General features: G+C 39.9%; 1 protein-coding gene across 2 annotated transcripts in view; it reads right to left on the bottom strand.

Moving 5' to 3' along the window:
- Positions 1–1,472: 1,472 nt before the first annotated feature.
- Positions 1,473–27,890, bottom strand: part of NUP133 (nucleoporin 133) — a 69,147-nt gene continuing 42,729 nt past the window's right edge. The window contains exons 17-26 of one of the 2 annotated variants that reach the window (XM_005539816.4): positions 27,037–27,136; positions 25,923–26,174; positions 24,845–24,978; positions 22,049–22,207; positions 19,154–19,289; positions 13,455–13,573; positions 11,304–11,384; positions 9,922–9,986; positions 5,396–5,484; positions 1,473–1,814 (exon numbers count right to left, since the gene is read on the bottom strand). In XM_005539816.4, the coding sequence (XP_005539873.3) occupies positions 1,678–1,814; positions 5,396–5,484; positions 9,922–9,986; positions 11,304–11,384; positions 13,455–13,573; positions 19,154–19,289; positions 22,049–22,207; positions 24,845–24,978; positions 25,923–26,174; positions 27,037–27,136 (1,272 nt within the window). In that variant the 3' untranslated portion in view covers positions 1,473–1,677. Of the gene's footprint in view, positions 1,815–3,912; positions 4,020–5,395; positions 5,485–9,921; positions 9,987–11,303; positions 11,385–13,454; positions 13,574–19,153; positions 19,290–22,048; positions 22,208–24,844; positions 24,979–25,922; positions 26,175–27,036; positions 27,137–27,890 lie in introns of those variants that run through there. The other variant, XM_045391872.3, reaches the window with a different exon arrangement.

The following is a 27,890-nucleotide window of genomic DNA, read 5'->3' as shown; positions in this document are numbered from 1 at the left end:
TTTTAAAATTCTAGAGAAAAAATTATTCAAAATCCTAGGTCTTAATTTCATTTTCCCTGTTAAAATAATTTTTAAAAACTCAACCATTTGAGTGTAATAGCCACTAACTATGAGATAGAGAGAAAGAGGATTAGAAGAGTGAGCTTTTTCCTCCCTTGGCAGGATGCTCCACTTCACACCATAAGAGCAGTCGTTTTACATCCACACAATCAGTGGGTTCTGGGGCATGATCAGATCGGCTTTCCTGTGGTACCGTCCCATCCACCAGGGATCACTAGGTTTGCAGCTGCAAAGGAGGGTGGTGGGAGCCTGTGTGTCCCAGAGCACATTATCACCTGACAGAGTCCTACAGGTGAGAAGTGAACACTGACAGCTGACCTCCATGTAAAAACAAAGCCTTATCTTACAATACAAGTACTCAGCGGTTTCTTACCGGCCATCTGACAAGCTGCTCTTCCCAACTTCTCCTAGTACCTTCCAACATGTTCCCAACCCAGACCCTAATGCTGTCCTGACACACGAGCTGCAAAGAGAAAAAGACCAGGCTGCTAGTTTCTTCTCTTTGATTTACAAACAGTTCCATTAACCTGATCTTCCAAATATACTCAAGGGCTGGCCTTGCAGTCTGCGGGGGAGAAGGCCTGATGCAGGGATCTGTGAATCCAGGAACTGGACTCTTCACCATGTTTAACTTCTGACCTTTTCAGATGCTGGAGCAAGCTGGTTAGTGGGCATTCGACTGGGCCAAGGCGCGGACATGCCAGCAACTCCCTGTCCAACCTCTGGCCTTTATTTAAAACTCAGATAAACACCGAGTGAGTGATGACACCAGTCAGGACAAAGCTCAGAGAGAACAGTACCTTTTAGTCACATCGATTGCCATATTAGGACAGCCTATAATGGTTTCTAGTATCATTCATGCTTTTGACTAACTAGGCCGACTGTGGTCAAGATTCATGAAAGTCATTCTGAAAATACATGAGGCTGACTGAATCCCCATACTGAAAGAACTAAACATTAACAGTAATTTATAGACAGGTTAGAAAACCACGTAAATGTTTCATTCACTAAAATACTTTCACTAGTGCTCATTTATTATTTATGTAGAAAAGTTTAAAATGCTCCCAGTGAGTTCATAATTATCAAGCTCACATGAGTTAGGCCTGCTCTGCTTTTGTTTTTCATCTCATAATAAGTCAGCAAAGTTGACACTTATCTTACTGGACATTTCCCATTAGCCCTAAGTGAAACAGATACCAAACACCCTAGATTCTCTTTGGTGCAAAGTATCTGGAATCACAGAATTTTAGAGACAAGCTAGTGCAATCTAGTAATTTTCATGGTCACAGAAACTGAGGCCTACAAGTGATTTGTGCATGTGAGTAGCTAGAACCAGGACCAGAACTCTAGAACCTGGGGCCATGTCAGAGGAAGAAGAAAGGGCACCGAGTACAGGAACAACAACTGACACATTTCAGGTGGAAAAAACAAGTCACGTAACTGAAAACCAAAATCACAGTTACATAACTATTTTATATTAGCTTCCTACATATAAAGTGTAAAAACTCAGCTATACATGTTCTGAAATTGTACAAACTTATACTTGTTTATGGCCTAAAATTTTTATAAGGACACACTTATACAAATTTCATGAACGATGGCCATTTTTAGAAAAAGTTATATTTGTCCCTGAACATAATATTCATAATTTGCTTTCAAAACAAACTCGAAGTAAGGATTGGACTTTAAGCTTCCAAGCTGATCTGCTTGCAGCAGGTCTTTCACCTCCGGTAAGTACTCACTGAGCTGAATGCCTATAAACACAAACACAAGAAGTCATTTTTCAATTATTATAAAACTCTCAAATGAATTCAGATGATTGATGACAAAAACACCTGTGCTTCTATTTAAATATAATGTCACTTCGCTGTTGGGAAATACTCTCTTCTAAATTCCTTCCATCTGTTAAACATACTTTCAAGTCTAACAATGTGATACTTACTCTTCACAGGGGCTGCCTGAGTGTTTTTCCCTCCAGTGGTCAAAAGAGCCATTCTATTTAAAGTGTTTAGTAAGATCTGAAACGTTTTCATGTATTCCCAAGCTTGAAAACAAGTATTTCAAACACTTATAGGATCCCCTATTTAGGGAATAATTTAGTAGAAACACTGTTATGAATGCCAGCTATAGTATCTCAAAATGTATTTACAGTATAAATCTAAAATTAGATAGGCAAAAGAATCATTTCCTCACAAGTCATCCATAGAGCTGAAAAGCCAATGAACATGAACTAAATGGATTGTCTGACATCTGTGTAGTTACAAACAAGCATATACAATTTTCTCATTTGACAGAGAAAACTGGATGAAAATTTTCAAAATAATAAGCCAATAGTATTTTATAATTTGCTACATTACCGTAAGATTCTCAAAATCAAATACTGGTTTAAAAAAAAAATCCTCAAGGGGTCTTGCATCATTTTTTGTTTTTTGTTTTTTTTTTTTCAGACCGAGTCTCACTCTGCTGGCCAGGCTGGAGTGCGATGGTGCCATCTCAACTCAGAGCAACCTCTGCCTTCTGGGTACAAATGATTCTCTTGCCTCAGCCACCCCAGTAACTGGGATTGCAGGTGCCCATCACTACGCCCAGCTAATTTTTTGTATTTTTAGTAGAAATGGTGTTTCACCATGTTGGCTAGGCTGGTCTTGAACTCCTGACTTCAAGCGATCCACCCACCTCAGTCTCCTAAAGTGTTGGGATTACAGGCGTGAGCCACTGTGCCCAGCCTATTTTTTGGTTCTTAATTGTAGTTTTTATTTTTTATTGAGATAAGGTCTCCACTCTCACCCAGGCTGGAGTGGAGTGGTACGATCATAGCTCACTGTAACTTCAACCCTTTGACCTTCCCAGCTCAAGTGATCCTCCCACCTCAGCCTCCTGAGTAGCAGGGACTATAGGCATGCACCACCAAGCCTGGCTAATTTTTTTTTTCTGTAGAGGTGGGGTCTTGCTATGTGGCCCAGGCTGGTCTTGAACTCCTGAGCTCAAGGGATTCTCTTGCCTCTGCCTCCTAAAGTCCTGGGATTACAGGTTTGAGCTACCACACCTGGTACTTAATTGTTATACAAGAAAAATCTGAGTTGATAAGTGTTATGAGACTAAATCCAAACAAAATATTTGTATATCATTTATTATGATTAACAAACACACTTTCAATAAAAGTTATTTCTCTGTAAAATGATATACTTGTAAAGATACCACATTAATTTGTAAAAGATAAATTCTCTTTAAAAAGTAACATTTTATTTGACTTTTAAAACTCAAATGCTTGCAAAAGCTTGGTAGGTAACAGACTGTATGAGTGAAGGCAGCCATAGGGCATCTTGGTAAACTTAAGCCAATGGCCTGGCTGCAGGAGGGCAGCATTCTTCAGCCCAAGCTGACTGCTAAGTGTAACAGTTTCAGTCTCATATAGGCAAATCTTTGATTTTCAAGTGAAGCCAGAAAAATAAGACTTTTTGTTTTTTTTTTTGAGACGGAGTCTCGCTCTGTCGCCCAGGCTGGAGTACATTTGTGCAATCTCGGCTCACTGCAAGCTCCGCCTCCTGGGTTCACACCATTCTCCTGCCTCAGCCTCCCGAGTATCTGGGACTACAGGCGCCCTCCACCACACCCGGCTAATTATCTTGTAGTATTAGTGGAGACAAGGTTTCACCACGTTAGCTAGGATGGTCTCGATCTCCTGACCTCATGATCTGCCCGCCTCGGCCTCCCAAACTGTTGGGATTACAGGCATGAACCACCGCACCTGGCAAAATAAGACTTTCATAACACTATTCTCAACTATTAAATGTTGGTGACTAAGTAGAAAAAAATTTAAACTTCATTTAATGAGACAGGCATTTTGTTCTATATGTATAATGTATTTCAGGTAACATGTAAAAACAAACCTTGTGGGTAATTGAAATATGTCTGCAGGACGAATGCACAGGCTGAAGTAGCTGTTGCACTGTCAATGCCTATGAAATATAACGCAAGGTTATCTGTATCTCCCTACCTTCAGAATCTGTCCTTTAAAAACACTACTGTGCATGAAAGCCATATTATTAAGAAGGTTCTAAAAATACATTTGTCCTGTTCTTAAAAAAAAAAAAAAAAAACCACACGACTTATATAGGTAAAATATACATATATAATACACACACACATATATAATTTTTTTTTTTTTTTTGAGACAAGGTCTCACTCTATCACCCAGGCTGAAGTGCAGTGGCACCATGACAGCTCACTGCAGCCTCCATCTCCTGGGCTCAAGCAATCCTCCTACCTCAGCTTCCCCAGTAGCTGGAACCACAGGCATGCACCCCTGTGTCCAACTAATTCTTTTTTTCTTTTTTTTTTTAAATATAGCGACAGGATCTCCCTACGTTGCTCCGGCTGGTCTTGAACTACTGGGCTCAAGTGATTCTCTCACTTTGGCCTCCCAATGTGTGAGCCACTGCACCTGCCTATATTTTTATTTAAATAAAAATTTCAGCTGGGCACGGTGGCTCATGCCTGTAATCCCAGCACTCTAGGAGGCTAAGGCAGGCAGATCACAAGGTCAGGAGTTCGAGGCCAGCCTGACCAACATGGTGAAACCCTGTCTCTACTGAAAATACAAAAATTAGCCAGGCATGGTGGTGCGTGCCTGTAATCCCAGCTACTCAGAACGCTGAGGCAGGAGAATCACTTGAGCCTGGGAGGCGGAGGTTGTGGTAAGCCGAGACTGAGCCACTACACTCCAGCCTGGGCAACACAATGAGACTCCATCTCAAAAAAAAAAAAAAAAGTTTCTACTATTCTTGTCCTTTATGAAATTATGACTTTCCATTCCTGTTTTTCACCTGTTTTATAATCCACTAAGAATAACAAAAACTGCAAAGCTGCCCTTAAATATTAGCGCTAGATACTTAGACACAATTCAGTCTGTGGCGTTTTTACAGCTACAAATGGAAGCTACAAATCTGAAAACTAACGCATGGAGATCAATGTGAATAGACGTCAAATGAAAGCTTCTTGGTTTTTTTATTCTTTAGACAGAGGCTGAGGCAGGTGGATCACGAGGTCAGGAGTTTGACACCAGCCTGGCCAATATGGTGAAACCCTGCTTTTACTAAAAACATAAAAATTAGCCAGTCTTGGTGGCGCAGGCCTGTAGTCCCAGCTACTCCGGGGGCTGAGGCAGAAGATTCGCATGAACTCAGGAGGTGGAGGTTGCAGTGAGCCGAGATCACACCACTGCACTCCAGCCTAGGCGACAGAGCAGTACTCCATCTCAAAAACAAACAAACAAAAAACCCAAAAAACTGAAGAGTGACACTGTAATTTCCAACAGTATAGTCAAACCACTTACCATCTTTTAAAAGTTTCTGTAAGATCTTCACAAATATACTGTCTTTAGATACTTCAATTGGATCATCTTTGCCATCAGAACTGGACCAGCTAGAAAACAAAATCATTATGAGGGAAAAATGAAATCACTGATATAGCTGAAATAAATGATTTGCTTGCTATCATGGTTTTATTTTGATGGCTGTGGGGTATAGAGAATCTGAGTTTTGTGATACTGTTTCAAATCATTTAAATAAAGGCACTTTACATGTTGAATACACTGACAGTTTCTACATTAGATATAAGATGTTACACTCTAGGAAACATGCAAGAGAAGCCAAGGAAAATACATTTAAAAAAAGACGTTACACTCAAGGTAGCTACTGACTCAGTATAACTCTTATGTATTTGATTTCAAAAACTAAGTAGTGAGGTATCTTTCTGAAGAAAATTCAATTAGTAAGTAACATATTCAGTATGGACCCCAAAGCATGACTCACTGTAGCTTCGAACTCCTCTGCTCAAGCGTTCCTCCCACCTCAGCATTCCAAGTAGCTAGGACCATAGGCATGCACCATTTTGTGCCTGGCTAATTTTTTACTTTTGTGTACAGACAAAGTCTCGGTATGTTCCTAGGCTGGTCTTGAACTCCTGGGCTCCAGCAATCCTCCTGTCTTGGCCTCCCAAAGTGCTGGGATTGCAGCCATGAGCCACTGGACCCAACCAGAAGCTTTCTTTATGTAGTTGTGACTATCTACTACTAAATTAAAAATACCAAACCACTGCTCTGTAATCAATAGACATGATACTTTTAAAATTTTTAAACAAGAAACTAAGACAAGGAATTCTAATCAAAATGATAGCATCCTTTTGTACGACTGGGAAGGGACAAAACAATCAAGTAGGCATAAAGCTAGAAGCTTCAGGGAGTGACCTCTAAGACTAAACTTAACAGCAATTTTAACTATTTTGGAGTGATGAGAGGAGGGAAGAAATGGTTTAGTAAAAACAGCTCCTCTATAATATTTTACCACAGGAAAAAGGAAAATTGTGAGTAGAAGAAGGCTTTTAGCATTCAAGTCATGCTTTGTTTAAAATTCTTTTCCTGGAAAGAATTCGTTCCTTCAACTGATTATTCTTAGTCTTTGCCATTGAATCGTAACATAAACACCATTTCCATAGGTGGAAGTCCTCCTCTGCAGAAAGGATATGATAGTGAGAAAGTAGTACTTGCCAGGAGAGGTGGCCTGTAATCCCAGCACTTTGAGAGGCCGCGGCAGACGTATCGCTTGAGGTCAGGAGACCAGCCTGACCAACATGGAGAAATCCAGTCTCTACTAAAAATATAAAAAATTAGCTGGGCATGGTGGCGCATGCCTGTATTCCCAGCTACTCAGGAGGCTGAGGTAGGAGAATCGCTTGAACCTGGGAGGCGGAGGTTGCGGCAAGCCGAGATTGAGCCACTGCACTCCAGCCTAAGTGACAGAGCCAGACACTGTCTCAAAAACAAAAAACAAAAAGCAAAACAACAACAAAAAAAGAGAGAGTAGTACTTAATGCCTTAGAAAAGGGCACTGACCCTCAAATTGTAGTAACATAAGAAACAAAATAGACCGGGCATGGTGGCTCAAGCCTGTAATCCCAGGACTTTGGGAGGCCAGGGCGGGTGGATAACGAGGTCAGGAGATTGAGAACATCCTGGCTAACATGGTAAAACCCGGTCTTTTTTTTTTTTTTTTTGAGACGGAGTCTCGCTCTGTCGCCCAGGCTGGAGTGCAGTGGCGCGATCTCGGCTCACTGCAAGCTCCGCCTCCCGGGTTCACGCCATTCTCCTGCCTCAGCCTCCCGAGTAGCTGGGACTACAGGCGCCCACAACTGCGCCCGGCTAATTTTTTGTATTTTTAGTAGAGACGGGGTTTCACCGTGGTCTCGATCTCCTGACCTTGTGATCCGCCCGCCTCGGCCTCCCAAAGTGCTGGGATTACAGGCGTGAGCCACCGCGCCCGGCCAAACCCGGTCTTTACTAAAAATACATAAAAAAATTAGCCAGGCGTGGTGGCAGGTGCCTGTAGTCCCAGCTACTCGGGAGACTGAGGCAATGGTGTGAACCTGAGAGGTGGAGCTTACAGTGAGCCAAGATTGTGCCACTGAACTCCAGCCTGGGCGACAGAGCCAGACTCTGTCTCAAAAAAATAAAAAATAAAAATAAATAAATAAAAATAAAAATAAATACAAACAAAATCATAGCTTCAAGTCTCGTTTGGCATGATAAACCTTGCTTCTGTGAAAATAAGGGATGTGGCCAGGCATGGTGGCTCACGCCTATAATCCCAGCACTTTGGGAGGCTGAGGCAGGCAGATCACAAGGTCAGGAGTTCGAGACCAAACTAACATGGAGAAACCCTATCTCTACTAAAAATACAAAATTAGCCAGGCATGGTCGTGCACGCCTGTAATCCCAGCTACTTGGGAGGTTGAAGCAGGAGAATCACTTGAACCTAGGAGGCGGAGGTTGCGGTGAGCTGAGATTGTGCCACTGTACTCCAGCCTGGGCAACAAGAGTGAAACCCCACCACAAAAAATAAAGAAAATAAGCGATGTGTATTTCTATGCAAACTGATAATCTAAATTTTAAAATCAAAAGTAGTGATTTATTATATCAGTGGTCCTAAGTCTTTAGGTTATTCTTAATTATTAAAATAGAGAAGACCAAAGCTAAATAAATATTACTAATATAACCATTAAAATTGTCATAATATACGTTACAATACGGTTAGGTTATAAAACCATTTGACATATAATATCATAATCTTCCTGTGATACTGTGAAATATGTATTTAGTCTTCTTCCTCACCCTACTCCCTGCTTTGCAACTCCTAAAATCCTTAGGCTCTCCAGAGATGTCTTTTTTTTTTTTTTTTTAATACTAATGAGTTGACTGATAGCTGGCAGCCCCCAGCTAGCTTCAGGATAGGGGCTGGTCAGCAGAAAGAGCATAATTAGAGTTGGGACTTTCAGTCCTATTCCTCAATATCCAGGGAGGGAAGAGGGGCTGACGGTTAAGTTGGTCACCAACTTTAATCAATCATGTCTACATAACGAAGCTTCCATAAAAACGCAAAAGGACAGGGTTAGAAGGGCTTCCTAATAGCTGAACAGGTGGAGGTTCCTGGAAGGTGGAGGGCCAGAGAGGGTCTTGGAAGCTCCAAGCCCCTTCCCTCATACCTCACCCTCTGAATTCTTCATTTGTATTCTATGTGAGGCTTTCAGATGCCTTAGAATCAGCATTCCCAGAAGGTTAGGAATTCTTAGTCACAGGATGAGACAGGAGGTCAGCAGGACTGGTATCACAAGACACAGGTCACAAAGACCCCACTGATAAGACAGGCTGTGGTAAAGAAGCCAGCCAAAACCCACCAAAACCAAGACAGTGGTCTCTAGTCGTCCTCACTGGTCATTATACACTAATTGTAACGCATTAGCATGCTAAAAGACATTCCCATCAGCGCCATAACAGTTTACAAATACCGTGGCAACGTTGGGAAGTTACCCTATATGGTCTAAAAAGGAGAGGAGCCAGGCGAGGTGGCTCATGCCTATAATCTCAGCACTTTGGGAGGCTGAGGTGGGTGGATCACCTGAGGTCAGGAGTTTGAGATCAGCCTGACCAACATGGTGAAATCCCATCTCTACTAAAAATACAAAATTAGCCAGGCGTGGTGGTACATGCCTGTAATCCCATTTACTTGGGAGGCTGAGGCGGGAGAACTGCTTGAACCCGGGAGCGGCTGCAGTGAGTCAAGATCACACCACTGCACTCCAGCCTGGGCAACAAGAGCTAAACTCTGTCTCAAAATAAATAAATAAAAATTTTAAAAAAAGGGGAGGAACCCTCAGTTCTGGGAACGTCTCACATTTTTCCAGAAAAACTCATGAATAATGCACCCCTTGTTTAGCATATAATCAACAAATAACCATAAGTATACTCAAGTCAAGCAGCCCATGCCACTGCTCTGTGTAAGAAGTAGCCATTCTTTTATTTTCTTCTCTAATAAATTTGCTTTCACTTTACTCTGTGGACTTGTGCCAAATTCTTTCTTGCACGAGATCCAAGAAGCCTCTCTTGGGGTCTGGATCGGGACCCCTTTCTGGTAACAATTCCCTTTATAATAAATCGGTGGGCACGTTTTCCTGAGTTCTATGAGCTGCTCTAGCAAATTAATCAAACCCAAAGGGGGGGTTGTGGGAACCCCAATTTATAGCTGGTCGGTGAGAAGCACAGGCAAAACCATCTGGGGCTTAGACTGGCATCGAAGTCGGGGGCAGTCTGAGCCCTCAACCTGTGGTTGTAGACAGTGTCAGGACGGAACTAAATTAAAGGACATTCAGCAGGTGTCCACCAACAGAACTCACTGGTTGCCCAGTGTGGGAGGCGGCAAATCCCAACACGTTTGGTCACAGAAGTCTTCTGTATTGACTGTCGTGTGGTGACAGCAGAGGAAAAGCAGTTTCTATACTTTCCAAAGAAGCGATGCCATGAGCACTTACTTATCTCTCTGAAGAGCTTTGCAAAGGATTTCCAGTTTGAGATCATTTATATTTACATCTTCTTCCTTCACAGCAAAACAAAAAATCCTGATTAAATCCTGGCTTTGAAAGAAATACGTGCTTAAATTTTCATTATGCTAATACTACATGCATAGAAGCCAATTAATATCTATGAATTATTTTCAGGTTACTCTGTGATGATTTTATCAGCAACCTTGAGAGGGGTTAAGAGTTGTGTTTTTTTTTTTTTTTGAGACGCAGTCTCACTCTGTCGCCCAGGCTGGAGTGCAGTGGCGCGATCTCATCTCACTGCAACCTCTGCCTCCCTGATTCAAGCAATTCCCCTAACTCAGCCTCCCGAGTAGCTGGGACTATAGGTGCACGCCACCATGCCCGGCTAGTTTTTTTTTTTTTATTTTTAGTAGAGACAGGGTTTCACCATGTTGGCCAGACTGGTCTCGAACTCCTGACCTCAGGCAATCCGCTCACCTTGGCCTCCCAAAGTACAGAATTACAGGTGTGACCCACCTCGCCCGGCCTGAGAGGGGTAACATTTTAAAATAAGGTAATGTAAAAGTCAACATATTATGTTTTATAGAAGCTACCAAATTACTTTCAACTGCATGGACAGGTAATAGAACTACTTATCCTACAGAATTTTCACTATAACCTATTGAAACACAAGAAACAGCTACTCTTAGGATTAATACTATGAAGATTTTATATATATATATATATATATATATATATATTTTTTTTTTTTTTTTTTTTTTTTTTTGAGACAGTCACCCAGGTTGGAGTACAAGTGGCACAATCTCGGCTCACTGCAACCTCTGCCTCCTGGATTCAAGCAATTCTCATGCCTCAGCTTCCCAAGTAGCTGGGGTTACAGGTGTGTGCCACCACACCCATCTAATTTTTTTTTTTTTTTTGTATTTTTAGTAGAGGTGGAGTTTCACCATGTGTGCCAGGCTGGTCTCGAACTACTGACCTCAGGTGATCCATCTGGCTCGGCCTCCCAAAATGCTGGGATTACAGGCACGAGCCACTGCACCCAGCCAGAATAAACTGATAGAGTCATATATTAGATTCAGAAACTAATGACTTAATAAATGAAACAGAAAAAAAATCTCAGGACTTTTAAAAGCAGTATTTGTGCATAAAAAAAAAATATCCAGGAACGTGTGAGACTTATCACGAAAGGAGTCTCTTGACTTTGACAGCTTTTCTCAAGAGTTATATACATTCTATGGATTAAAGGTAGTTGAACCAGATACAGTCTTTTTTGCTTAATTCATTTTCATGATTGACTAGAAGAGGCATCTCCCTCTTTTTATAAATGTATTCAGTTGCCTGAGATCATCTCAAGTGGTTTTACTTACCTCATCAATATATTCCAGCAAGTCCAAAGCTTTCTTGAAATCATATTCATTAGCTCTTCTATTTTCTTCACAGATATATAGCTATGACAAGTTAAAATAAGGTAGAAGATTACTGTATACAATCATATAACTAATACTAGAGACATTTATGGAGAAAAGAAGTCATTATGTCTTAAAATAAGGTAGAAGATTACTGTATACAATCATATAACTAATACTAGACATTTATGGAGAAAAGAAATCATTATGTCTTAAAATAAGGTAGAAGATTACTGTATACAATCATATAACTAATACTAGAGACATTTATGGAGAAAAGAAGTCATTATGTCTTGTAAGGAAGTTGTAGTTTTTCGGTTTGTTTTGTTTTTTGAGACAGACTCTTGCTGTGTCACCCAGGCTAGATTGCAGTGGCACAATCTCGGCTCACTGAAACTTCTGCCTCCCAGGTACAAGTGATTCTCCTGCTTCAGCCTCCTGAGTAGCTGGAATTACAGGAATCCATCACCACACCTGGCTAATTTTTGTATTTTTTGTAGAGAAGAGGTTTTACCCTGTTGGCCAGGCTGGTCTCAAACTCCTGACTTCAAGTGATCTGCCTGCCTTGGCCCAAAAAGCTGGGATTTTAGGTGTGAGCCACTGCGCCTGGCCAGTTGTATTTTTATAGTAAAAACAGTCTCATATTTGGAAACTGAATTGCATCTACCTTAAACTGTCTTTTTAAAAAACGCGTATTTTAGGCACAGCACAGTGGCTCATGTCTATAATTCCAGCTCTTTGGGAGGCCTAGGCAGGCAGATTCCCTGAGAACAGGAGTTTGAGACCAGCCTGGGCAACACGGCGAAATGCTGTCTCTACAAAAAGTATAAAAATTAGCTGGATATGGTGGTGCACATCTGTGGTCCCAACTACTCCAGAGGCTGAGGTGGGAGGGTCACCTGAGCTTGGGAGGTCAAGACTACAGTGAGCTGTGACAGTGCCACTGCACTCCAGCCTGACAGCCTGAGCAACATCAAGACTTTGTCTCTAAAAAAAAAAAAAAAAAGAAAAAAAATTGAGACCTACAATAAAGTGTACAGTTGATCTATATTTACTTAAAATGTAAAAAAACACATCAACATATTGCCAACACTTATCCCTGGTTAGATTACAGCTGATCGCGTATTCATTTCTGTATTCAAATTTCCTGTAATTTTTATGGTCAGAAAAATACTTGCCTTATTAAAAATATCAATTTGAATTTTTCCCGTCTTCCTTTTCCAAAAACTATTTATAATTCAATTTTTAAAAAATTGTATATATAATCCTTTAATAGCAACAACACTGAGACCATTTCAGAAAAAAAGCTATCTGCTTGTTTTCATTGTCTTACAGCAGTCAAAAAATACTATTTTGTTGTTCTTAAACATCCTTTTTACCCCACCATCTCTGAAATTGGACTGTGGTATTAAAATTATGTATCAGAGTAAAATTGGCACTACTTTTTTTTTAGTGATATATAATGGTGAGTTGCAATAGATAGTATCTTACATTTCTAAATTAAATATATATTCTATCAGGAAGGGCTGTTGTAAATTCAGTTACAACAGGAAATCTGCTACTAATAATGGCTAACATGCTAACGTTTTTTAATTGTTTGCTTTCTTTTTCATACAGACAGGACAAATTTAAGGTGATCCTACAACAGATGCTTTTTCTCTAGGCTGCAGCCCGTACTCCGGTTCTGCCCTCGGGGATGTGTTGGGTTGCAGACGAAAGTTGTAAGGACAGCGCTGCCAGACCATGTAAACTGAGTTCCTTAATTTATTTTTTCTTATAGAAGAGCTTGAAAAGTAATTCTGTGGGGGAAATAAAAGTTATCTCATGGTACTTATTTGTCCTACACTAGAAAAGTAAAATATCAGTAATTTCTCCTGGTCGCCTAGATACAGCACCTTTAGGTGGAATGTATGGGGAGGCAGAAGCTGATGAATTGTTCTCTAATGAACTTTCTGTTCCCAAACAGCTTCCAAAAACATTTTTCTAGGAGAGTTTTCTGGAAGGTAGGAAGTAGAATGGTAACTCCCCTTAGGAACTATACTACACGGCCCAATAAACACCAACAATGTTTTGAGTTTAAGAAACAGTGTTAAGGATTTGAAAAGCACATACACCAATGAGTTGTGGTGCAGTCAATACTGGCATCGCACTGAGATGTAGCTGTTTCTCCGCTAGCAGCTGTTCAGGTAGGGTCTCCTGATGCAGTAGGAAGCGCTCCTGCTCAGCCATTTCTAGTATTCAAATGAGAGAGAGGGAAAGAGAAAATGATGGAACTTTGATTTTTGCTCTCATTTTTGCTGTCATAAAACAAATCTGAATCTTAAAAGAAAAAAATAGCTCCAGAGGTAATCCCATCGTTATTCAATGATCTTAGAATGCTTTTAATTCTTATTCTTGATTGCTGGTTATGTTTACAACATATCCATGGTTTGATCAAAGTCTTATAAATTATCGCAGCCACGAGAAATAGGAGGGGAGAGAACAGGTAAGGAAATACGTTCTACTGCTTGAAGAAGTTGGACAGCAGATAGCTATTTCATGAGGTATAAACTTCCTAAATGTGGAGATCTCTCAATCATATTTTATAATTCAGTAAAATTTTTCCCACTGGAATTTTTAATATATAGTTGGCCCTTAAATAACAAGGAGGATGGGCCACTAAGCTCCTGTGCTGTCAAAAATCCCAGCAAAACTTTTTAAAGAGATGGAGTCTTGCTATGCTGCCCAGGCTGGTCTCAAACTCTTGGGCTTGAGTGATCCTCCTGTTCTAGCCTCCCAAAGTGCTGGGAGGGTAACTTTTGACTTCCCAAAAACTTAACTGCTGCTGCCAGCTTCATAAATTTTCTTTTTTTTTTTCTTAAACAATGGTCATTAAGGAAGACTCATTTATATTGAAATGGGGGCAACCAAAACTGCAGACCTCAATCTGAGGTGCCTATCAAGCAATTCCACTTCTTGTAATGTCATGACTCTCCTATGCTTCTTGGGAGCATGCCAAGCATCACTTAGTGGCACTTCATATGAGTCCCAAGATGTTATTAAAGGTTTATGGTATTGCACTAAACACAGGAAAAAATACTTGAGAACTATGAGAAATCAATTCTTACTGCAATAGGAAATTTACTTCTTGCTGCAATAGGCAGTTTACTGGAGTGTAAACAAAATTCTCACACAGAGATGATCAGAATCATTTTAACTGGATCATCACTTTAATTGGGGTTTTAATTGAATACTGGTAACACTTGAACAAGCGGACACTTGCCCACAATAGCAACAGGACATGGCTATGAAATTATTATGGTGAGGACAGTATTACAGTTAATTTCAGGCAGTTGTGATTTAACGCTGTGTATTTACATTGTTTACATTTGCCTCCACTGTGAATGGTGCTATGTGAGGTCTGTGTTTGTGTGTTGATAAATTTTAACTTTTTATAACAGATCTGTGCATGTTCTAAGGTAGTAAATGATAAAATAGACTACATATTTTATGTATTCATAACCTGTCTTTTTCTGTTTTTGTTTGTTTGTTTTTGGTATTTCTAGGCTACACGGTTATACATGGTGTATATCTATGAGTGTTTTCATGTTGTTGAAAATCTCTGAAATATATTGATTGAAAATAATCTGCATGTAAGTGGACCCATGCAGTTCAAACCCATGTTGTTCAAGGGTTAACTGCAGTTTCATTCACAAATGGAAATGATATAAAAGCTACCATGAGTCTATCAAGAAAAACAAGACCTGGAAGAATATACAGCACATATCCTAGGTAGCAAGGGTTATCTCCACTGGAAGAGGTAACGGGCTTCTGTTTGCCATAAACTCCCCAGGTTGCAGCCCATGACCTGGCTCTACCCCAGGGAATGTGCCGAGTTGCAGGAAAGGGTGAGAACTGCTAGGTAGCCTCATAATAGGTAGCATTCACAGCAAAACAGTGACCAAAGCACAGATACTTTCATTCAAATACTGGCAGCATTTCCCATGATCCTGGTTTTGGAAAAATTAAATGGAACATTTTTGTCCATTTCTATACCTAGAAAAACAGACTGGGAGGATACCTACAAAACAGTACCAGTGGTTATCTCTGCGGAGGTGGGACTATACACGACTTATTTTTCCTGTTGTATTTTTTCTATAATTTACACATTTTCCATGAGGAATTATTTAATTACAAGAGTTATTTTTAAAAAGCCTATCCCCTCCGATTAGATACACTGTGCTAACAGTCCGTAGAATCACTGAGACCTGCAAATGTTCCCATTGTGTTAAGAAGTAAAAGCTAAGAAGTGATCAAATGCAAAGCAGGGAGAAAGAAGAAACAGGAAAGCCCTGTGGTAAAATACTTTGATTAACATGATCTATCTCTGGTGGCCAGGCTAAAATATGGCTTCCCCTCTCAGACTATCAGCCAGTCCTATAGAATATAAACACACGTTTTTTAGAAGAGACACTACTAGTGCAAAAAATAAAAAGATTGAAGGAAGATTATCCCAAACAGTGAAAAATAATTTTAATAATAAAAGGGGCTAATATCTAGAATTTACTGAGTACTTAATGTATGTAAGCCATTTTTCTCAAGACAGTGTCCTCAATCCTTACAACTACCCTTGTTATAGATGAACAAACTCAGATGAAGGAGCATAAATCAACTATCCAAGGTCACAAAGCTAGTAAGTTCTGGAGAAAATATTTGAAATCCCAATTCTTTCTACTATATCCACTCCCTCAAAAGGAAAAAAATGACAGCAGTAAAATTTAAACCCAGATCTTAGGCTGGACTCTGTGGATAAGTCACATAACCAGATATCCATATCTGCATATACTTGATCCAAACCACATAGCTGAGATTCCCCACTCCAATTTTTATTTTGAAAAATTCCAGGCTGGGTGTGGTGGCTCACGTCTATAATCCCAGCACTTTGGGAGGGCGAGGTGGACACACTGCTTGAGCTCAGAAGTTTGAGACCAGCCTGGGTACACATGGTGAAACCCCATCTCTACAAAAAAATACAAAAATTAGCTGGGCATGGAGTATGCACCTGTAGTCCCAGCTACTGGGGAAGCTGAAGCAAGAGCATCACCTGAGCCCAGGAGTTCGAGGCTGCAGTGAGCCATGATTGTGCCACTGTGCTCCAGCCTGGGCAACAGAGTGAGACCCTGTCTCAAAGAAAATAAATAAATAAATAAATAAATAAATAAATAAATAAAACAGAAAAAGTCCAAATCTACAGAAAAAAAATTTTAAATGCCAATGTGCACTTTATATCCTCCAGCTAGAGTCATCTGTTGCTAACACTCTGTCCCTTTTGTGAACTATGTATATAGGTAATTTTTTTTTAAGCATATGAAGGTTGCAGACATCATGACATTTCCTTTCTAAATACTCAGCATCGTCTCCTAAAAACAAGGACATTCAACCACAATATGATTATCAGACTTATAGAATTTAACATCAACTCAGTTATATCACCTAATATTAAGTATGTTCAAACTTTCCCACTTGTTTCCACAACATTCACCATAACTGTTATGGTTATTCTGAGGGTGATTCAGGATCGAGAATCTCACCCTGTATTTGCTTATGTGTCATGGCTCTTAGGTTCCTTTCATCTAAAAGAGCCTCTGTCTTTGTCTTTCATTTCATATTGGTAAAATTTTTGAAGAGTCTAGGGCAACTGTATTATACAATGTCCCACCAGCAGGTTATGTCTGATTGTTCTTGTGTGATTAGAATCATGGTGAACATTTTGGCAAGAACAGGACACAGGTGATGGTAGTACACTGCTTCAGAAGTACACAATGTGGGTTTATTTTGTGGTTGATGACAGGGTCTATCAGATCTGTCTACTGATACTCCAAAAACACGGGAATATCTTGTTCCCCTAGCCCCTAAACTCAATGGTCTCAGTACCCTTTGGTGACAGTTATTCACTGTGGTTGTAATAGTGACTTCTGCCATTCTTTCCACAATTATTAGTTGGCATTCTCCTGTAAAGAAGCATTTCACTGACCCTTTCCCTTTTTGAAAATCACTGTAGATTCATGAATTTTCTTCTTTTATAGACTGTGGAATATACCCTTTACTACCTTTCTTTCGATATTAAAATTGTCCCCAAACTTGAACAGTGGGAGCTGTTCAAGGCTCTTGTACTCTTTTAGTATCTGTACATTAACCTTGCTTTCTGGCCCAATAAGACTCTCCAAGATTTCTTCAATTAGCCCTCATTTCTTTTACTGGAAAATAGTACTCAGAAACCAAAATACGGAACTAGGTATACTCATGCTACTGGTGTGTCACTGCAAGAGACAAGATGTGTGTGTGTATATATAATAAAATGCATATATATGTGTATTACGTATATATACATACAATTTTATTATATATACACACATTTTGCTATCTATATCTACATTATATATATAATATATATTTTATATTATATATATTTTATATATATATATAGATATAGAGAGAGAGAGAGAGAGAGAGAGACTTACTTTTTTTTCCTGAGGCAGGGTTTTTACTCTGTTGCCCCAGTTGGAGGGCAGTGGCACAATCACATCTCACTGCCACCCCGACCTCCTAGGCCCAAGTGATTCTCTCACCTTAGCCTCCCCGCAGCTGGGACTACAGGCGCACACCACCACACCTGGCTAAGTTTAAATTTTTTGTAGAGACAAGTTCTAAGTTGCCTAGGCTGGTCTCAATCTCCGGGCTCAAGCAATCCTCCCACATCAGCCTCCCAAAGTGCTGGGATTACAGGCGTGAGCCACCACACCCAGCCAATGTATTTTTTTAATTGATGCATAATAATTATACATATTTTTGGGGTACAATGTGATGCTTCAATACATGTATACATTGTGTAATGATCACAGGGTAATTAGAATATCCATCACCTCAAACAAGAAAATATATTGTTTTTAAAAATCAGATTCTATCTGGTATTTCCAATGCAAATTCAGTAATACAGAGTTCTTCTTCACTGTCTTTCTCTTTGTATCTCCTTTCTCCTTGGTTCAGAAAATAATACCATCATGCCTCAATATCCGCTGACAACTGGTTCTAGGACCCCTGGGAATACCAAAAAGCTCAAGTCCCTTATATAAAAATGGTAGTTACTTGCACATAACCCACATACATCCTCCCATATACTTTAAATCACCTCTAGATTATAATACCTAATACAAAGTCAATGCGATGTAAATAGCTGTTATACTGTACTGGCTTTTTAAAATTTACACTATTTTGTTTCAATTTTGCATTATTTTTGTTGTTTTAATTTTTTGTTGTTGTAATTTTAACTGCTGTTGAATTATTTTTAATTCTTTTTTTCCCCAAGTATGTTTGATGTTTGGTCAAATCTGCAAGTGTGGAATCCAAGAATATGGAGGGTCAACTGTACTACATGTAATAGTTTTCATCTATAATATACACAAAATAGTTCAGAATTATTGCACCTATACCACACTACCTACAACAAACCCACTGTGTAAAGGTCAAGATTGCTTTGTAGTTCTTTTTGACCTTGGAATATGTATCACTAAGGGTACATAATCAGACCTCTCCATTCAAAACCATTTGAATCTATTCTTTAGGAATTCTTATTTAAAATACAAATAACTTTTCTCTAAAAAAATTCCAAGTATATAATTGAGTAACTACACCTGGACATTAACTAAATGCATTCCTCTTAGAGACAGGTCCTGTTTCTAACAGACAGATCCTGCTAACTGATGACAGGAATACATCATGAGTTAATTGATGGCATGACCAATCTGTAAATCTTTCTGTTTAAATTCTTTCACCTTCAATTTTTTCTTGCAGTATATCCTCTGGAAAGTCTGAAGCTAATGCAGCCAATTTACTCAAGCCAAGAAGGGTTTTCTTCTTTGCAAAGTAACGAGTTTCCATATTTGCCAAACCCAGAAGTGTTGCATGAGCCTACAATAAAATATGCAAACCATTGTAAGATACTGAGTACCAATTCAAGCTGAAACAAAGGTAAGTAAACCCCAAACTTGTTTTTCTCCCCAAGCCATATCAATGAATGAAAAGTCAAAAGTTAGCAAACCTAAAAACTGAGCAGTACCATAACATTGAGAGTAATCACACAGCAAAATATCAACCATCCTCATTAAGCATTGGGAAAAGAGACATGTACAAAACATTTGCTCTAAAACAATTACATATTCACCTGAACATCCTGTCAAGAACAAATTTTAAAATTAATGTGTGTTTTTACTCATAATTTGCATATTTATTACAACAATATGCTCATTGCAAAAAGGCCAATGACTGTTACAGACACATCATTAAAATTTTTGTGATTTTAATGTGATGTCAAATCATGATGGACTACTTTTTTTTTTTTTTTTTTTGAGAGACAGCCTCACTCTGTCACCCAGGCTGGAGTGCAGTGGTGTAGTCTCAGCTCACTCAACCTCCACCTCCGGTTCAAGTGATTCTCCTGCCTCAGGCTCCTGAGTAGCTGGGATTACAGGCATGTGCCTCCATGCCTGGCTGATTTTTGTTTTTTTTAGTAGAGACGGGGTTTCACCATGTTGGCCAGGCTGGTCTCAAACTCCTGAGCTCAAGCGATCCACCCACCTTGGCCCCTCAAAGTGCTGGGATTACAGGCATGAGCCACCACACCCAGCCTGGACTGCATATTTTCATTGAGATATTAGACGTAATGGCAATATCATCACAAATTAAGAACGTTTTATGCAAATTATGTGAGAGAATAGGAGTACACATTCTAAATAATCCATAATAAATGCTTTAAAATTTAAAAAAATTATTGTAGGCCGGGCGTGGTGGCTCAAGCCTGTAATCCCAGCACTTTGGGAGGCCGAGACAGGCGGATCACGAGGTCAGGAGATCGAGACCATCCTGGTTAACACGGTGAAACCCCGTCTCTACTAAAAAATACAAAAAATTAGCCGGGCGCGGTGGTGGGCGCCTGTAGTCCCAGCTACTTGGGAGGCTGAGGCAGGAGAATGGCCTGAACCCGGGAGGCGGAGCTTGCAGTGAGCTGAGATCCGGCCACTGCACTCCAGCCCGGGCGACAGAGCGAGACTCTGTCTCAAAAAAAAAAAAAAAAAAAAAAAAAAAAATTATTGTATACTGATGAATTATAATTGTATATATTTATGGATACAAAGTAATGTTATATGTATGTGATGTGGAATGATTAAATCAAGTGAATTAACATGCCCATCACCTCAAATACCTATTATTATGGTGAGAACATTTCAAATTTGTTCTCTTGGAAATTCTAAAATGTACAATACACTATTATTAACTTTAGCCACCATACTGTGCAATGTATTTAAAAAATCTTCCTGGCTGGGTGCAGTGGCCCATGCCTATCATCCCAGCACTTTGGGAGGCTGAGGTGGGTGGATCGCTTGAGCCCAGGAATTCGAGACCAGCCTGGGCAACACAGTGAGACCCTGTCTCTAAAAAACAAAAACAAAAATAATCTTCTTCCTCCTAACTGAAACTTGTACCCTTTGACCAACTTCTCTGGCCCTTTTGCCCATTTTTAAATTGGGTTGTTTCCTTGCAATTGAGCTGAGTTCCTTATATATGTATATATGGATATGTGTATGTGTGTGTATATAAAATCCCTTCACCCTTCTGACAACCACCGTTCTTCTGCTTCCATGAGTTCAACTGTTTTGGATTCCAGATATGAGTGAGATCATGTGGTATTTGCCTTTCTGTGTCTGGCTTATTTGGTTTAGTGTAATGTCCTCCAGCTTCATCAATGTTGTTGCAAATGAGAGAATGTCCTTCTTTCTTAAGTCTATTACTGCTTTGTGTATTCTACATACATCTTCTTTATCATTTACACTGATTGATGGACACTTAGGTAGATTCCATAACTTGCCTATTGTGAAAATGCTGCAATGAACATGGGAGTGCAGGTATCTCTTCAACATACTGACTTCAACTCCTCTGGATATATACTCACAAGTGGGATTGCCAGATCATATGGTATTTCTAAGTTTAACTTTTTCAGGAACCCTCATACAGTTTCCCATAATGGTTGTACTTACATTCCCACCAAGAGTGCATCAGAGTTCCCTTTTCTCCGTGTCTTCTCCAGCACTTGTTACCTTCACCTTTTTGATAATAGCCATTTGAACAAATGTAAGGTGATGTCTCATTGTGGTATAAATTTGCATTTTCCTAATGATAAGTGATGCAGAACATTTTTTTCACACATCTGCTGGTCATCTGCATGTCTTCTTTTGAGAAATGTCTATTCAGGTCTTTTGCCATTCATTCATTCATTCATTCGAGACAAGGCCTCACTCTGTTGCCCAGGCTAGAGTGCAATGGTGCAATCTCAGCTCACTGCAGCCTCGACCTCCAGAGCTCAAGTGATCCTCCTGCCTCAGCCTCCCAAGTAGCTGACACTATAGGTGTGCATCACCACACCTGGCTAATGTTTTTGTATTTATATTTCCTAGGCCGGTCTTGAACTCCTGCACTCAAGAGATCCACCTGCCTCAGCCTCCCAAAGTACTGGGATTACAGGTATAAGCCACCATGCCCAGCTCCTATATATATTTTGGATAGTAACCCCTTCTCAGGTGTATGACAGTAAACAGTATTTTAATTACTAAAAACAAAACTAATTAAAACTACCTAAATTGCACACATCTGCTCCATATAAAAATCCTTCTTACCTTTTCTAATTCTTGGCTATTAATTTCATGTAACCAGCTGAGATGTTCATGAGCTTGCAAAAAATTCGCCAACTGTCCATGCTGAGAAACGGGCTGAGATAATAATTTGCCTCGCTTTCCTTTCTCCAGATACCAACGGAAGAGAAAGTCTGAAAAATTCTACAAATAACAGAACATATAATTTATTCATAATAGTTTTAAAAAATACATTTCTGATAACAAAACATAACTTTGTTCTAAAGGCCTCCAAAACAGAAAACCTGTTCTAAACAATGATTTCCTATATTGTAGGATCACTTAATTCAATCATCTCATTTGACAAATGTGTACATTCACATTCAGAAAGGGCACCTCGCTCAAGATCACTGACAAGATTAATGGCAGACTCTAGATTGCGTTGGCCAATATGGTAGCAACTTAAATCAAAAATTAGATTGAAATTTAAAATTCAGTTCCTCAGGTACATTAGCCACATTTCAAGTGCTCAGTAGCCCCATTTGGCCAGTGGCTCCCATTTGGACAGCAAATATCAACAGCTCCATTATCACAGAAAGTTCTGTGGGACAGCATTGAGACTGTAACATTCCAGAATTATGTGCCAGCTGGCCACATGGGCTGGCACGATACATCAGAATCTAGAAAGGCCCAAATGCCCAGCCAGTTTTCCTCACTGGCTGTTTGTGGAGTGCTGGGGTGGTGTGGAGGCTGAGCTGGAGAGGAAGACCAAGACGTCCTACAGTCTCACAGTGTTTAAGAGATACTTCCCCTAAAGCAGGGATCCTGCCATGAAAGACTTCTGAAACCAGAAATGAAATGAATATCACAAACGCTGAGACTGAGTCCTGGGCCACCTCTATTCTTAATGGACTGAGTAATCTTCCTCTCCTCTAAATTGCCTAACACAGAAAAAGAAAAATCCACTAGGGAACAAATAACATCGATTTCCATACTATGGAGTTTTAAAAATATACAATGTCTAAAATACAATTTAAAAATTGCCAGATATAAGCAGAAAAATATGATTCAAGCAACATAAAAGCAGGCAACAGAAACAGACTCAAAGATGATCAGAGTAAGCACAAAAGGACTTTAAAATAACATTTAAACATGTTAAAGAAAATATAAGAAAAAATGCAAAAATGCATCAAAATGTCAAAAGAGAAAGAAAATCCATAAAAATAATTTTAAAATCATGATCAGTGCAAAAAATATTTATTTAGCAATGTTTTGAAATACTAAATAAGTTCATGTACAACGACTTTTTTTTTTTTTTTTTGAGACGGAGTCTTTGCTCTGTTGCCCAGCCTGGAGTGCAGTGACACAATCTCGGCTCACTGCAACCTCCTCCTCCTGGGTTCAAGTGATTCTCCTGCCTCAACCTCCAGCCACGAAATCCTGACCTTAGGTGATCCACCCACCTCGGCCTCCCAAAGTGCTGGGATTACAGGCATGAGCCACCGCACCCAGCCCAACTGATCGTTAATCAAGTAAGTCATACCCAGTCAATGAAATTCTATAATGCTATTAAAAATGCTGCTATAGAATATTTAATAACATGAACAAATGTTTGCAATGTATCAAGTGAAAAAAGCAATTGACAAAACATGTTTGTCTATAATACATAGAGTGGAAAGACTGAAAATATAAACCAAATGTTTAAAAGGTTCTCTCTGGGTGGTGGCATTTTGAGTGATTTTTATCTTTCCTGTTTATAGTGGTTTTCTAAATTTTATACAGTGTCACTTTTACAGTAATAAAAAAATAAGCTTTTCATAGTAATCAACTGACTAGACTGGCTTTAAGAAACAACTTTAAATTCACTTCAGATAGTGTCACAATGGAAACTTTTTTTTTTTTTAAAAGATAGGGTCTTGCTCTGTCACCTAGCTATAGTGTAGTGGCACAATCTTGGCTCACTGCCTTGACCTCCTGGGCTCAAATGATCCTCCCACCTTAGCCTCCTGAATAGGTGTGGCCATGGGCGTGTGCTGGCATGTTTCAAAAAAAAATTTTTTTTTTTGGTAAAGGCAGAGTCTCACTATGTTGCCCAGGCTGGCCTCAAACTCCTGGCCTCAAGTGATCCTACCGCCTTGGCCTTTCAAAGTGCTGGGATTACAGCATAAGCCACTGAGGCTGACTGGGAACTTTGTTTTTTAAACAGGAAGCATAATATCCCTCAAGGAAAATGAGAATGCTAGGTGTATGTAAAGCTAAGCTCTCTTAAAGTAGTGTTCTATGCTCCCGAATATCTTCTATCCAATTTTTAAGAACTTTATCAACATTCATATACCTAAGTACTTTTATAATAACTAGAAAATATATAAACAGAAATGAAAGTTATAACATATTTTCCAAAGGTCAAAGAACCTTTCAGTAATATTTATATATAAAGAATTGTGTGGCCAGGCGATGGTTCAAGCCTGTTATCCTAGCATTTCGGGAGGCTGAAGCAGGAGGATCGCTTGAGCCCAGGAGTTTGAGACCAGCCTGGGCAACATAGTGAGACTTTGTCTCTACTGAAAAATAAACAAAATTAGCCAGGCGTGGTAGCGAGCTCCTGTGGTCCCATCAACTGGAAGGCGGGAGGTGTGGGACAGGGTGAGGTGGGAGAAGTGATTGGACCCAGGAGGTTGAGGCTGTCGTGAGCTGTGATCTCGCTACTGCACAAAATTTACAAAGAAACACAACATACGAATTAGTATTTTCTCATCAAAGTTAACTACAAAAAGATCGTATCATATTCCAAAAGCCCTGATTACTAAAGGACTCAGTGGCCACACACCCAACACTCATCACCTGATCAGCAAACTGGGTCATGTAGCGCTGCAGTCGGCTCTGGTTGTCAGTCTGCTCACACATTTGTACCAAGATATCAAAGTCACAGTATTTCTCTGCTAGAGAAGCAGCCCACAGGTACTGGCCTAGTGTAACTGTGGGAATGAGAACAGATGGGAAAAAATCCTGTTAACAAAACTTAAAATCTGTAATAAAAAATATGACTTGAAATGTTATCTTTATTCCTATTATAAATCAAGAATCATTAATGGAATGGAAACCTTCCCACTTACTGGCAATTAGTTTCACAATTCACATCAATTCCTTAAACCTGCAAATTCAGGCCAGGTGTGGTGGCTCGCACCTGCAATCCCAGCACTTTGGGAGGGTGAGGTGGATAGATCACCTGAGGCCAGGAGTTCAAGTCCTGCCAGGCCAACATAGTGAAACCCCGTCCCTACCAAAAATACAAAATTAGCCAGGTGTGGTGGCACACACCTGTAATCCCAGCTACTTGGGAGGCTGAGGCAGGAGAATTGCTTGAACCCAGGAGGCAGAGGCTGTAGTGAGTTGAGATTATACCACTGCACTACAGCCTGGGCGAGAGAGTGATACTCTGCCTTGACAAAAAAAAGATGCAAATTCAGACCCTTGTTTCATCACTGCCTCCCCAAAACGCTATTCCCTTCCTTCGTGTAAGAGTAAAGCAAACTCTTCCCAATCCTAGCCTGGAGTATAATGTGTCCTTGGCTGAAGAGCCATACTATTTATCTGTCCCCCTCAAGCAGCCCTCATTAGGCTGTACTTTGCAATCCAGTTACTCATGTAAAGGTCTGTGATGCTAAGCTCTTTAAGGGTAGTCTCCACATACTGTTTATTTATGTATTCATTAATCATCTTCAGTATCATCTATGGTACTTATACCTAGATAGTACTGGAAAAAAAGTTGAATAAATGAGAACAGAAAGCTGCGCATATTTGCTTTAAGTTCTTTATTACAGTTGGATTAACATGACTACACTGAATATATTGCATTAACTATTCGATCCTGTCATCCATTCAGCAAATTTAAAACTCTTGCCAAGTATCATGAACTTACGAAGAGGAGATAAGAGATCTGATCTTTTCTGTAGGTATTCCATCTCCAGATTGTCATATCTTTCCCGATTACTGGATTTATCCACCGACTTCAGCTGAGAAACATAACCATCCAGGAAGCAATCGATCAGGGCTACCAGTTGCTCGGTCACGATGTTTCGGAGGTTGCTGTCTGCCTGTGGATAAACCACCTTCAGGACAATCTCATGCTGGCGTATTATTACCGTTCGGATGCCCCCAGGACCACTCGTTGCTGTGAAATTACACAAAATAATATGGTTAAGTAAGGGTTCTAGTGACGGCTAAAGGAAAGACTAATTGCATAAAAATTATGCCTCTTCATCACTGCTGGAAAATTAAATCAAACAGGGATTCAGGTGATACCTGTCAATGCCCTGCTTGAACCCCATCTTCTTTTTTTTTTTTTTTGAGACGGAGTCTTGCTCTGTCACCCAGGCTGGAGTGCAGTGGCCGGATCTCAGCTCACTGCAGCCTCCGCCTCCCGGGTTCACGCCATTCTCCTGCCTCAGCCTCCCGAGTAGCTGGGACTACAGGCGCCCGCCACCTCGCCCGGCTAGTTTTTTGTATTTTTTAGTAGAGACGGGGTTTCACCGTGTTAGCCAGGATGGTCTCGATCTCCTGACCTTGTGATCCGCCCGCCTCGGCCTCCCAAAGTGCTGGGATTACAGGCTTGAGCCACCGCGCCCGGCCGAACCCCATCTTCTCTAAAGAGATTTCTTCAGCAAAGCCAGGTAAACATGATTCTTCTTCCATCTAAATTCCTTTAATGCAACTCCACTACTCCACTTACTTTCTTGTATTAAATCAACACAAAATATAGTTCATACCTCTGAGGGCAGGACCTGCTTCTATGAATAACTATTTGAACTAAAACCTAGTAAATGCAAAAGTACCAGTTAAATACATACATTATAGAGAGATCAATAAATAAGAGCAAGGTAAGAATAAAGTGATTTTGACAAGAGCTGCTCATTTTGGAGATGGCACTTTTTCATTTCAGTTACAAACCTACACTAGGGGAATAACACAACTTCTAAAAATGATGGGTCATTAGAAATGTATTTTGAACAACCGTTAATAAATCAGTATATTACCCGTCCATGGAACATATTCAGGTTCTTTTTCTAGTGATTCTTCTCTTCTATACAAAGAGTTTCTATTTTGGCGATAATGACTAGCAGCCTGCAGCATATCCTGGAAAAAAAATTAATGTGTTATCACACGCAAAAGGTGATGGATCACAGTATTTCTGAAGATAATTTAAGACATCAAAGTAAATTAGTAAGAAAAAATACTCAGGGGCCAGAAATGTTGGCTCACACCTGTAATCCCAGTGCTTTCGGAGGCTGAGGTAGGAGGATTGCTCCTAGCCTGACAACATAGTGAGAGCCCCTCTCTACAAAAAAATTTTAAAAATTACCTGGGCATTGTGGTGTGCACCTGCAGTCCCAGCTACTTGGGAGACTGAGGCAGAAGGATTGCTGGAGCCCAGGACGTGGAGGCTACAGTGAGCTATAATCAAGCCACTGCAAACCCAGCCTGGGCAATGGAGTGAGACCATGTCTCAAAAAAAAATTAAAAAATGAAAAAAAATAAAAATAAAAAAGAAAAGAAAATAAGAGAAAAAAGTCAGCACAGATCTGCATGATTACTTTTTGGTTCTTTCTGCTTCTGAAGTTTGTTTTACTCCGTAATTTAACTTCAAGTTTTGGCAAACAATAGTTACCAAAGTAGGAAAATCATTACTATAAGTCCACTAGCTAAAATTAAATGCAACACTTTAGTCAACAGTAAAAGTAGCAAGGTTTTGAGTAATTAAAAAAATAGAAATGAGAAATATTTAGACAGTTACATTAATAATACGTTTGCAATCAGGCATGGTGTCTCAGGTATGTAATCCCAACACTCTTGGGGGCTGAGGCAGGAGGAACTTGTGAGCCCAAGAGTT

This window comes from Macaca fascicularis, chromosome 1 (genome assembly GCF_037993035.2).
Source record: "Macaca fascicularis isolate 582-1 chromosome 1, T2T-MFA8v1.1".
Lineage (NCBI taxonomy): Eukaryota > Metazoa > Chordata > Mammalia > Primates > Cercopithecidae > Macaca > Macaca fascicularis.
Note: the sequence above shows the minus strand (reverse complement) of the source record. Positions and strands in the feature narration are given on the sequence as shown.